General features: G+C 39.0%; 1 protein-coding gene across 1 annotated transcript; it reads left to right on the top strand.

The window, feature by feature from the left end:
- Positions 1-715: 715 nt before the first annotated feature.
- Positions 716-13,760, top strand: LOC134615278 (probable N-acetyltransferase CML1). The gene is made up of 2 exons (XM_063459771.1): positions 716-768; positions 13,057-13,760. Exon 2 carries the CDS (start codon positions 13,067-13,069, stop codon positions 13,736-13,738), a length of 672 nt encoding a protein of 223 aa, XP_063315841.1. The 5' UTR covers positions 716-768; positions 13,057-13,066; the 3' UTR covers positions 13,739-13,760.
- The last annotated feature ends 356 nt before the right edge of the window (positions 13,761-14,116 follow it).

Genomic DNA, 14,116 nt, shown 5'->3' with positions numbered 1-14,116 from the left:
CCCTCCCTGAGGCTTACCTTGGGCCAGGAGGGGTGGGACAGGATCTGGAGCCTGCAGCCTGCAGTCAGTGGAGTAAGCCGGCCTCTCCTGATGATGTCAGGAGGAGGGGGCGTGGCTTCCTCTGCTCCCCAGCGGTCCTGTGAGAAGAGCAGAGAAAGTCACGCCCCCCTCCTACTGACATTATCAGGAGAGGCCGGACGACTACACTGACTGCAGGGGGAGAGGTGAGTTTAAAAATCCGAGTCCCCAGTCAGAGGCAGGGGATTCGGATTTGTGCTCCCCCTGCTCTGGCAGCCGCTTGTGCCAGCCCTGGGTCCTGCAGGACTAGTAATGGGAACGGCGTTCCTGCTGTGGAAAAAGTGCACGTTCCCACGCATTCCTGCAGGACTCGAGCCCTGCCTGTATGATAGCGGTAGATATTCTGACTGAAAATGTTGCTGTATCTACTAAACGGCAATTATTTGCATTCCAGAGTTAAAACTAAAGAGTCATTAAAATGCACTGATCTGGGAACCTGTAGTGTCACATATTCTCAGAATTGGGATAGTGCACTGATACGTTTTTAATGTTGAAGAGGAGTGTATTAAATTAATCCTTGCTATTTATACAACAGAAACACTTTGCTCACAAATACAATAACCGTTAATCATTAATCACACATTTTAATAAGTTTCTGGAATAGTTCCCTCCAAAGGTCAGTATCATCATCCGGTCCGGTGTCATCTCCCGCATCAGAGAGCTGGAAACAGCGAGTCACATTGGAAACAGGTACTTTATATAAATAGCGTATATATATAAAACTTAGCTCGTTTACACAAAATATAACAAAGCTTTTAAAGGAAACTATAGGGACCAAAACAACTTTAAAGATACAAAATGAATCCCTGCACTCAAACTGCCACTACTGCTGGGTGACAGCAATAACCATAGTACATATCTATACCTTAAAAACCATTGTAAATATTAACTTGCGCACTTTGCCAAATGCCTATGCATGTTTAACCGCTTAAGGACCAAACTTCTGGAATAAAAGGGAATCATGACATGTCACACATGTCATGTGTCCTTAAGGGGTTAAATAGCTGGATTTTTAGTATCTCTACGATGGCCATTCAAGTGATATTAAAGATTCTCCAGTTATATAAAAATGTGCATAGGGTTTCAGTATAGTTGCAAGTAATCCAAGCAGTTTTGGTGTATCGGTCACTCCCTGCAGTCTCACTGCTTAATTCTCTGCCATAAAGGAGTTAAAACACTTTGTTTCTGATTATGAAGCCCTAACCACACCTCCCCTGGCTGTGACAGCGGCATGAGGAACTGCACCACAACGGGGAGCGAAAGCCTAATGCATTTCAGACGCCGGGGTACTTACTCATAGTAATCCCTCTGAGTAAGGAATTCTGGATCTGAAACACGTTCGGCTTTGGCTCGCCCCCTGTTGTGCAGTTCCTCATGCCGATGTTGTTCTTACTAATAAAGCTGCAATGATTTGTGTACTCTGCTGGAGCATATTATTTTTGTTGTAACGAGTCCAGTGTTTTCTTTGAGACCTCTTCTTTTACCTGACTAGCAACAGTACTTTGGTGAGTATCTGTCATTGTCTTTCCATATTTATTGAGTTCCTCAGATTTATTCTTTTCATTCCCTATTTTAGCTGTCACCAGCAGAACTTTTTATAAACTATTTTAATTTTTGAATAAATTAATAAATTTCGTCTAAGGCAAAGAAACTTTTTTTTTATACTGTAAGAACAATAAGGATGTGGAATTGTCTGCCTGAAGAAGTGGTTTTATCAGAGTCCATGCAGATGTTCAAACAGCTACTAGATGCATACCTGCAAAGACAGAATATGTAAGGTAATAGCTTCCTGATCCAAGGATAAATCTGACTGCCATTCTGGGGTCAAGAAGGAATTTTTTCCTAGTTTGTTGCAAAATTGGAAGTGCTTCAAAGTGTTTTTTTTTTTTGCCTTCTTTTGGATCAACAGCAAAAAACAAATGTGAGGAAGGCTGAAGACACATGTCTCTTTTCAGCTATATAACTATGTAACATTGGTGGTATGGATGGGTACCATTGATCCTTTTAAAGAGTTTGTGGGTACACTAAATCGAAATGACATCAACTAATTGACCTCAGAAATTAAGGTTAACAGCTTATCTTTTTGGATATTACCATTAAGGTTGAACAGGATGGTAAAGTAGCAACAACTTTGTTCAGAAAATCAACAGCTACTAATAACCTCCATAACTGAGAAAACCATCACTCTCCGGCCCTGAAGGGAGGTATACCAGTTAGAGAGTACCTCCACTTGAGATGGAATTACTCGTCTACTGATGCCTTTAAAATCAAAGCCAAAACCCTGAGGGCACAATTTAAAGAAAATGGTAATCCATATAAATGTCTTAAAATGGCGTACAAAATAGCATTATTAATTTTACTTATTTATATTTATTTACAAAATATTTTACCAGGAAAGATACCTTGAGATTTCTTTCATTTTCAAGTATGTCCTGGGTCCACAAAACATTTCATTGATACATTATGGCACAATACAAAAACAATATTAATACACAATATATACAAAATTTAACATAGAACAGGTAGGAAATATATAATCAACCATGACAGGTGCATTCTGTTTTGAGGTATGTAGAGAGGGATCTCTTAAAGGACTTTAGGCTTGGGGAAGATTTTAAATTGTGTGGGAGGTCGTTCCACAATTGCGGCTCTCTGTAGGAGAAGGAGGATCAGGCTGCTTTCTTTTTGTATTGAGGTAGACTAAATAAAGTGCTGGTACTGGATCGGAGGTTATAGGAGGTGGGAACAGCTGAGGAGAGCATTTTGCTCAGGTAGGGTGGGAGTTTCCCAGAAAAGATCTTTTGATGGAAAATGTACCCACTGAACCAAAAAAAATAACAAATGAGATGCATAGGTACCTTCGACGCAAAATGGTTCTGTTAAAAGTGTCTTGGAAAAATGTTGTCACTCCTACAGCAGGATAGACAGCTTAAATAAGTTATCACTCCTCATGTCTCAATTAAGAGGAAGAAACAAAGAAGAGGAAGCAACTTAAGGGACATTTTGGTTCCAAGTCACTTAAAAACATCACCTACTAATGGAACTTGGCTTAAGTCTCCCACAATTGGGACATACCAATGTGGGAGATGTAAGGCATGCAGATATATTCCAAGACAATCCAAGTCCTTCTCAAATTCAACAAATACGGACACGTTAACTACCAAGTCCTTTTTCAATTGTCAAACTACATGAGTCATCTATTTACTTACTTGTAGTATTCAAAAAACAATATGTGAGAAAAACATGATGCCCACTCAAGAAACTCGCTGAGGCATAAAACAGGGGACCATACACCAGTCATTCAGGAGACGAACAAGGGGGTACGGCCACCGAACACAAGGGAATAAAGTCTGCTGCAACCCCAATTTCCAAACGTGAAATTACATCACGGGGGTTCAGTGGATAAAATACGTTTCTGTGGCATTGAAAAAGTAACCTTGGCATCTAGATAAGAAGCTACTCCAGAGAGAGAGCTATTGGATCTTTAGACTCAAAAACGCTGGCTCAATGTAGCCTGAATGAAGGATTTTCTTACACTTTAATCATCTTTGAATAAAGATGTAATAGCTGTTTTCTATTGTTTATACTAATAGCACTGTATATATACTTTTAAGTATATTTTTGACAAGATTATCTCATTGTCAATATGTATTATATATACGCCATTGTGTAGCTCATTGAATTAGAATTACACTTGTCCTCTCTTATGTCTGAAGTGGGAACATATATATATATAACATTATGGACATTATGGCCATAAAAAGGACACATTTTAAGGTGTCCGCTTTTTAGAATCATTTGTTGTTTTGCAAAGATGTATATAGATATAATATGATGATTAGATACATAAACAAAGAATAGTATCTTCTATGATTCCCTTGACAATAACGTACTAAATAAGGTATCTCCTAGGGAACACTCCAACTAATTATAATATCTTAAATATCCCCAGGAAAGGAATACATATTGTATGACTTAATTTAGGCACATTCTGATGAACTTACACCAAATTTACAAATACATATATGATGATAGCAAAGTTTGTTCTTGCTGTGAGTTCGATATAATAGAAAGACATCCTAATTAAATGACTTAGATACAATATTCAAAGTAGAGAAGGGGAATAACTTGGATACATTTGATATATATTTGATATATTTAGGAAGTTAAATACCTTCAATATACCATTTGGCTAATATGTCTAAATTACAGATACCCAATCGAACAATATATCTATGGGCACTTTGTGATGCTAACTGTTATTAATGGTAGTTTATATTTATGAGAAATACTATTTCTTCATTATATTATTTACTAGTTGTCAATTTTTGAATACATTTAGAACATATTGTTATCACCGCTCAATGGGTCTAGATCTACATCAGTTATTAAATCAACATGGGAGGTTGTTAACATATTAATTTGGAAGCATTAAATCTTGCAGAATTAGATTGAGATCCTCACATATCCCCCGCAGTATAAAGTCGATTGACAGGCCTTAGAGGGAAGGCGGTGCATATGACATAATTGGATTAAAGCTCACGCCTCCTGTATGACGTGTCCACTCACGATTAGCCATTAAAATAGTTTCCCACATGGGTTATATAGTTAAAAGGAGGACCACATTCAGTGTATTTTTTTTCCCTGAGGAAGGAGCACACCAGATTGCACCGAAACGCGCGTCGGGTTCTTGGATGTTTGGGCACTTATCACCTATCTCTTGTATGTTGCCACTTGATGAAGTCTATTGAGAATATACATATGCTTGTTTGTCACTATAATTTCTGACTCCTTTACCTATCTAATGAAAAAAAATGTTGTTTTCAAATGCAAGCTTAAGCTATTGTGACACCAGATATGAGTGGTGGAACTGGGCAAGTGGGCACAGTATCCACTGTGAGCCTGACACAGAAGCTGGCAGACAACTAACTGCTATTCAATCTATTACAGTGAAAAAAAATGTTTTGTTTTTAAATGCAAGCTTAAGCTATTGTGACACCAGATATGAGTGGTGGCACTGGGCAAGTGGGTACAGTATCCACTGTGAGCCTGACACAGAAACTGGCAGACAACTAACTGCTATTCAATCTATTACAGTGAAAAAAATATTTTTTGTTTTTAAATGCAAGCTTAAGCTATTGTGACACATCAAATATTTATATATGAAACATAATTTGTTATGAATAAAATCTAAAAAAGATTACCAGGGAGAGAGGCTTCTATCATTTTTATTCTGTATACGACCTAATTACTTCACTTTACTATCAGCTACCTGACCATATATCCTGTCAAGGTGGCGGTCCGGTGCCCGGTACCCAGACACTGTCAGGGCGGCGGAGCGAGGACCGGGACCCAGTATGCCTGATGTTCAGAGTAGGAGTCACAGTGTGGAGGTGGATTAGCAGGGTCTGGTGCAGGGTAACCGCACACACCCTGGTGTTGAGCATCAGTGTTTGTGCAGCCACATACCAGAACCCTGATTCAGCTTATGCGGATCCCAGGAACTAGGAGCTTGGAATTAAGCAGACCTCCCAGGGGCTGAATAGGGAGGCTCTGCAGCAAGATTGTATCCAGTACTAGAAACAAGGCTAGACTAGAGATAGGCACCAAACATGAAAACAAGACAGAACTAATAGAACACAGAGCCAGAAAAGGATAGGAAGCTAAACCCAGAACAAGTACACAATACATAGGAAAACATTGACATAACATGGGCATGACTGGACAGGACTGTACATGGACTGGTTATACAAACTAAAACAAAATAAGACATGATAGGCAAAACAAGAGGAGAAATAACGAAGTACTATATATGAAAAACATGGGGATTTAGTCACATTATATGATCATACATTGCATAAGCCTGCCAACAACGCCAATGTACCCCATATCTGGCAGGTCCTACTCTGTCTAATGTAAGCTAAACCAGAAAACACACATAGTACTTACCTGCAAGAAAGGGCAGAAGCCTTGAGCAGCTGCCTGCAGGAAAACAAACTGGTGTCGCAACATAAAACAAACATTTAAAGGAAACTTGGAGACTGTGAATTCCAGGGATGGATTACAGGAATGAACCCAGAAACCCCAGCATGAAGAAAACCAGACATAGAATAGAAAACAAAAAAAACAAGAAAAACTAAACAAGAAATGTAAAAAGAGTACTGGATACCAGAAGCCATCACCAGACTGATCCGCAGCCAGGAACAGGATGTGACAATATCCATATACTTGATACATTTTGGTATTGAATTACCTCCTAGCAATCAGCCACTAGATAATAGACATGTGCATTTGTTTTCGTACGAAACGATTTTGTCAGAAAATTCAGTTTTTTTCGTATTCGTTTACTAAAACGTAAACAAAGCCCTACAAACTAAATATAAACTAAACAAAAGGGCAAATGCCTAATGCATTACCTTTTCATTTTGTTCGTTTAATGGTCTCCGTGCTGCAGGGGAATTAACCCCCACAGCACAGAGAAATAACAGTGAGCCCCCCTGCATTAAAACCTATGGGGGTTACTCATATTAATAAAAGGGAGGATAAATCCTCCCGCATGCGCCTACTCGGCCACTGACTGCTCGCTGTCATTTCAAACTTAATATAAATCAGTATGGGGGTCACCCAATGTCCCTTCCAGGTCTGCACCCATCAGCGGCGGGTGGGGACCCTAATTAATTAAAGGGGGGACCTAATGTCCACCCACCCATGAGCAGCGGGTGGGGACCCTAAATAAATAAATAATGGGGAGGACCTAATGTCAGAGGGACCCACATACTGATTTATATTTAGTTTGAAATGACAGCAAGCAGCAATTGGCTGCTCGTTGTTTAGGTGGCATGCCCCTACTTACGGCATGCCTCACTTTTATTAATATGGGGGTTATAGTGACCCCAATAGGTTTTAATGCGGGGGGGGGGGCAGGAATAGTTACTTATTATAAGGAGGTAGCTGGTAGCGCTGCCGGCTCCCTGCTTGCTTTTTGTTTTGCACATGAGCAGTGCTACAAATTCTTTTTTTTTTTTTTACGAATTTCGTTTGAAAACAAATGGTTTGCGGACAAAATTCGGGATTGACGAATTAAATTTTTATTTAGCACCAAATCACATGAAAATTTCACTGGTGCACATGTCTACTACATAAGGGGTTATTCAAGTTGGTTCAGGAGTTCATAAGCATATAAATGATTAGACGTGGTCAGGTGTGATGAAGTGAAGATGGATGTACGCTCGCACGCAGCAGGAGGCGGGGTCTGAGGGTCTGAGGGGTTGAGGGACTGAGTGCGTTGGACGGCTGTATGCAGCCGCATTGGTACGGCGTCCTAGGGAGAGCGATCTGGAAGCTGGATGCCGAGGGACGGACAGCAAACTAAGCTATGCAAGGGAAAGTGACAAGTGACAAATATCCTTGGCGGTCTGGGAATTCCGGACAGGAGAAAACAGTGAGAAGAAAGGCATTGTGAGGCTTCGTGAGATGCAGCACATCAAGAAAAATTCCATAAGGGTAATTTCAACTCATGAAAGAGGATGAGAGAGCCCTGTAAGATAAGTGAAAACAATCCTTCTTTTTACTACTAATAAAAAAGAAGTTGATAATATGCTACCTATAAAATAACCTAATCTATAAGGTCGCAAGTAGATATATGTGATCATACACAACTGAAATTAGCCAACCACAAGTAAAATCTTCCCAACATTATAAACTGTGAGAAAAAGCAAGGGAAAAGGGGGAATGATGAGGAATAGGTGGTTCCGAATAAGAAGAGATTATCCTCCAAGTTACCTCTTCACTAGGTGTATTTATGTCTAGACCGCTGCATCAACCCCGAGCAGCACCCTGCCTTGAGTTCTGAAAGAAGGACACTTAGAGGTAGTGCCATGAGACTTATGAGGAGGACGAGTGGGTCCTCCAACTTAGTTTGGGATGTAAGGTTTTTCCCTAAATATACAGGGGGAGCTCTTTATATTTTAAATGTTGTAAGTGTTGTCAAGGTTTTGTCTGAGAGGAAGGCTGGGTTCTTGAGAGTGAGAAACAAGGGAAAGAGGTATTTCTGAAGTGTATTTCAATGAATGTGCAGGGGTTAAATACTCCACACAAAAGAAATATGCTTTATGATCTGCTGAAAAGAGAAGATAAAATCAGATGGATATTGCGTTTCTTCATGAAACCCATTGAAAAGAGAAGATAAAATCAGATGGGTATGTGTTTCATGCATCTTTGATGGGGGAAAAAGGCGGGGGGGGGAGGGGTAGCTATTATTTGCTCAAATAGGGTTCAGAATTTATTTAGATCTAGACACTGAAGGAAGATACCAAATTTTGGTTTGTAGAGTGATTTCTCAAATGTACACATTGGTCAATCTTTATCCCCCAAATATCTCACCAACTAAATGTTTGTAGAGCGTAATAGAGAAATTAGAAAAAGTGAAAATAGGAACTGATTATGGCTGGAGATTTCAACTACGTCCCAGATGTGACTATAGATAAAAAGATCAAAGATAATCGTAAAGTCAACAAACAAATTAAAAAACAATCTAACTCCTTAAAGTATATTATGAAATACAATAATTTACTAAACATATGGTGAGTAAACCATACACTGCGTGCAGAATTATTAGGCAAATGAGTATTTTGACCACATCATCTTTATGCATGTTGTCTTACTCCAAGTTGTATAGGCTCGAAAGCCTACTACCAATTAAGCATATTAGGTGATGTGCATCTCTGTAATGAGAAGGGGTGTGGTCTAATGACATCAACACCCTATATCAGGTGTGCATAATTATTAGGCAACCTCCTTTCCTTTGGCAAAATGGGTCAAAAGAAGGACTTGACAGGCTCAGAAAAGTTAAAAATAGTGAGATATCTTGCAGAGGGATGCAGCACTCTTAAAATTGCAAAGCTTCTGAAGCGTGATCATCGAACAATCAAGCGTTTCATTCAAAATAGTCAACAGGGTCGCAAGAAGCGTGTGGAGAAACCAAGGCGCAAAATAACTGCCCATGAACTGAGAAAAGTCAAGCGTGCAGCTGCCAAGATGCCACTTGCCACCAGTCTGGCCATATTTCAGAGCTGCAACATCACTGGAGTGCCCGAAAGCACAAGGTGTGCAATACTCAGAGACATGGCCAAGGTAAGAAAGGCTGAAAGACGACCACCACTGAACAAGACACACAAGCTGAAACGTCAAGACTGGGCCAAGAAATATCTCAAGACTGATTTTTCTAAGGTTTTATGGACTGATGAAATGAGAGTGAGTCTTGATGGGCCAGATGGATGGATTGGTAAAGGGCAGAGAGCTCCAGTCTGACTCAGACGCCAGCAAGGTGGAGGTGGAGTACTGGTTTGGGCTGGTATCATCAAAGATGAGCTTGTGGGGCCTTTTCGGGTTGAGGATGGAGTCAAGCTCAACTCCCAGTTTCTGGAAGACACCTTCTTCAAGCAGTGGTACAGGAAGAAGTCTGCATCCTTCAAGAAAAACATGATTTTCATGCAGGACAATGCTCCATCACACGCGTCCAAGTACTCCACAGCGTGGCTGGCAAGAAAGGGTATAAAAGAAGAAAATCTAATGACATGGCCTCCTTGTTCACCTGATCTGAACCCCATTGAGAACCTGTGGTCCATCATCAAATGTGAGATTTACAAGGAGGGAAAACAGTACACCTCTCTGAACAGTGTCTGGGAGGCTGTGGTTGCTTCTGCACGCAATGTTGATGGTGAACAGATCAAAACACTGACAGAATCCATGGATGGCAGGCTTTTGAGTGTCCTTGCAAAGAAAGGTGGCTATATTGGTCACTGATTTGTTTTTGTTATGTTTTTGAATGTCATAAATGTATATTTGTGAATGTTGAGATGTTATATTGGTTTCACTGGTAAAAATAAATAATTGAAATGGGTATATATTTGTTTTTTGTTAAGTTGCCTAATAATTATGCACAGTAATAGTCACCTGCACACACAGATATCCCCCTAAAATAGCTATAACTAAAAACAAACTAAAAACTACTTCCAAAAATATTCAGCTTTGATATTAATGAGTTTTTTGGGTTCATTGAGAACATGGTTGTTGTTCAATAATAAAATTAATCCTCAAAAATACAACTTGCCTAATAATTCTGCACTCCCTGTACATCTGAAAAAGAGTACACCAATCTTTTTCTAGAACTATTCAACAAAAACAAATGCCAAATAACCAATGAAATGTTAAGTCAGATCAATAATAAATCAATATGAAACGGAACGTATAAATAAAAATCTGGAAAGGATGAAAGAGAATTACTATTATGAAAACAATGATTAATAAATTTTCTGAAGGACTCAGATATTCCTAGGCTCAACCAAGATCAAATTAGTATACTTAAAGGGACACTATAGTCACCCAGACCACTTCAGGTCAATGAAATGGTCTGGGTGCCAGGTCCCCCAGGTTTTAACTCTTCAGATGTTACATCGCAGGGTTAATCCAGCCTCTAGTGGCTCTCTTCCTGACAGCCAGTAGAGGCGCTTCTGCAACGTCCAGCTTGCAGAACGTCCATAGGAAAGCATTGAGGAATGCTTTCCTATGGACTGTTTGAAGGCGCGCGCGCGGCACATTCCACTCCACTCGGGAGCTGACATTGGTGGGGGAGGAGAGGTCACCAGCGCCGAGGGAGCTCGGCACTGGCTTAAGGTAAGTAGCTGAAGGGGTTTTAACCATCCAGCGCCAAGGGAGAGGGGCCCTTAGGGTGGGGGGGTCCTGAGGAGTATATAGTGTCAGGAAAACGAGTTTGTTTTCCTTGCACTATAGTGATCCTTTAATTCCCCACTAACAAAATTAGAAATGGATAAAGCTATATATAGACTTGCTAATTTCAAGATGCCTGGACCGGATAGTCTGACCAACAGGTTCTATAAGGCTTTTAACCCCTTAAGGACATATGACATGTGTGACATGTTATGCTTCCCTTTTATTCCAGAAGTTTGGTCCTTAAGGGTTTAAGGAGTTATTAAATGAACATATTAACTCATTTAATGAAGTTGTTTCTAAGGGCTCAGGTCCAAAGGTACCTTTTTAGGCAAATATAATACCGTTAAAGAAAGATAAAAACCCACACGAAATTAAAAACTGCCGTCCAATCTCTCTTATCAATGTAGACTCTAAAATATTTTCAGCAATTTTGGCAGGCAAGAAAAAAAATCATTCTTTCAAGCTTAGTCCATGGGGAGCAAATTGGCTTTGTGTCAAATAGACAAGTTTGCTTTAACACCAGATGTCTGGTTGATATAATGGATTGGGGGGGAGGAAAATGGGATTCCCCTTATGACCCTGTCATTGGATGCAGAGAAGGCCTTTGACAGGGTCGGATCGGGATATATGTTTAAAGTTTTGGAAACATTAGTTTTTTTGTGGATGGATGTTGAAGGCAAAAATCAATATATATAAATGCCCAACCGCAAGAGGGGTAGGAGTGGATTTATGTTCGGAATGATTTGACTTTCACAATGGTACCCATCAGGGTTGCCCTTTATCACCAATTTTATACATACTATCTATGGAGCCATTCGCCACTAAAATAATAACTAATCCATTTATCAAAGCTGTCCCAACTAGTCTAGATGATTTGAAATTATGTTTATACGCGGATGACATTTTAATTACCCTGACTGTCCCCATAATTTCTGTTAAATATCTAATGAAGGAAATCGACTATTTCAGCGAAATTTCAAATTATAAAATATATATTAAAAAGATGATGACCCTCTTTGTAAATATAGAGCTAAGGACTTAACAGAACATTCTTGATACCTACAATTTCACATAAATAAAAGAAGCTTTCAATTATCTGGGAGTTACGTTTCCTAAAAAAAAGTGGATAGGATTGTCGAAATCAACATACTGAGAATTTTAAAATACACTAATATTACTTTGAAAACATGGGGTAATGTGATGAAAAATGGCTAGGTAGAATCAACATAGTAAATGCTTATATTCTACCTATATGGACCTATTTCTTCAAAATGGTACCACTAAATATACCTGAGGGTTGGTTAGATCTTATCCAAAGAAGTTTTAGAAATTTTATATGGAAGGGGAAACAACCTTGGAGTGGCCTGGGATGTTTAGGTAATAGGCTTTACCAAGGAGATGTACACTTTCATGATATAAAAAAATTACAAAGCCAGTAGGGTATACCATGTTAATTTATTAACCAAAGAAGCAATAATGAAAGAAGGGGGGTTTAGATTGGAAATGGAATAACTTAATAAGTCTGAACTGAAAAAACTCAAATGGAAAAAAAAAACCAGCTACTCAAGGCTGAAACAAATAAAGATAATGGCACATATATTTATAATATGGCACAACATTTAAAAAAAATGTTTAATGTACAGACAAAATATTTTTAGAGATTTTAGAACTCCTCATTGAAGATCTGTCTTTGGCCAATTGGAAAAGTAGGAATATCAATACCTTAGACAATAGTTTGAATGGGAGAAGTATTTAAGCTTTTTCTGCTTTAGCCTTGGAATAGAGTACGTAAATATCCACAGAAATTGTTTAACCCTCTCCATCCTGGTCATCTTTTTATTAAACAATAGTGGGGAGGTCTCTTCTTTCCTTTTGATATGTTACAAAGTTACCATATAATATTAATGAGTTAGGTGAACGAGAAGCCTTTTAAGGTTAGTTTTTTCATTTTTTTTTTACTTTATTGTACCCTGAATGGTGATGCTTCATTAACAGTACTCTCTATACACATATTAAGATTGTATAATACTTTGTAGGATATTTAATTTATTCCAGGTCACATTTACCCACATTGTGTGGATTAAGTACTTATTGTATCGTTGAGTTTGCAAGATAGGGTTAAGCCTAAGACACCCCTGGAGTGTCAAACTGGTGCACAGGTTCCAGGATTTAGTTGTCCTGGTACCTTAATGTACCTGATGTTGTTTGATCCAATGAATTAATAAACTCTTTTACTTTCTTTTACAGGAGTGGCAAAATGTCCGATTACCATATCCGGCTGTACGAGGACTCAGACTATAAAGTTGTTAGGGAACTCTTTGCACGTGGTATGAATGAGCACTCTCATGATGCCTTCCATCATGCTATAAGTGTCCCACGAAATTGGCTTTTCATGCTGGTCATGTTCCTGGTTTCTTTCTGGATCACTGGATCCGTTATTATGCCCCTCTTGGTTTTGATAACAGAATTAAGTTTCCTCTGGATCTGTTCGAGATATATCTATTCATCTTACGTTGATCAATGCCTATCAGATGACATGTTGGACATCCAAAAATATTACCTGCAGAGGGATGGTGGCTGCTTTTGGGTTGCGGAGTCTAGTGGGGTAGTGGTGGGTACAGTGGCTGCTGTCCCATCATCTAATTCACTTGGGGAGAAACACACAGAGCTCAAGAGGCTGACTGTTACCCGGAGTCACAGAGGTAAAGGGATTGCTAAAGCCTTGTGCAGGACGGTTATTGATTTTGCCCGCCAGAGAGGTTGTGAGGCTGTAGTCTTGGAGACTTCATCAGCCCAGATTGATGCTCAAAAGTTATACGAGAAAATTGGTTTCTTCCAAACTCACATCATTCGTCTAACTTTCTTCACAGGAAGACTTCTCGACTTTACAATATTATTTTATCGATATAATATACCAACAAACAGGTGAAATCTATAATAACTCTCTTAAGAATAAAACTCTGTTTTGCTGTGTTCTTGTTTTTTGTTTTAGTTATAAGGAACACAAACTGTGATTTTTCATCATTGTACTGACTACCATACAGTGGAGACTAAATAGCTTGTACCCTCACATTGCACTTTTTATAAATCTTCTTAACAGAGGAATAGTGCTCTGGGAATCTAGGTCCATAACCAGCACATCAGTATATCGTGGATATTTTACTTAGAGCACCCCTCTATAAGATATTATGGGGAAAAAGAGAGATTATCAGAATAAATGAGGATCAAAAATTATTATTATATGAAATAAAAACTGAACATAAATGTAAATAGCAGCATGTAGTTATGGTAGGTCTGTGTAATCAAA

The sequence above is a fragment of the Pelobates fuscus genome, chromosome 6, assembly GCF_036172605.1.
Source record: "Pelobates fuscus isolate aPelFus1 chromosome 6, aPelFus1.pri, whole genome shotgun sequence".
Lineage (NCBI taxonomy): Eukaryota > Metazoa > Chordata > Amphibia > Anura > Pelobatidae > Pelobates > Pelobates fuscus.
The sequence above is the reverse complement of the archived record's forward strand: the minus strand, read 5'-3'. Positions and strand labels throughout refer to the sequence as shown.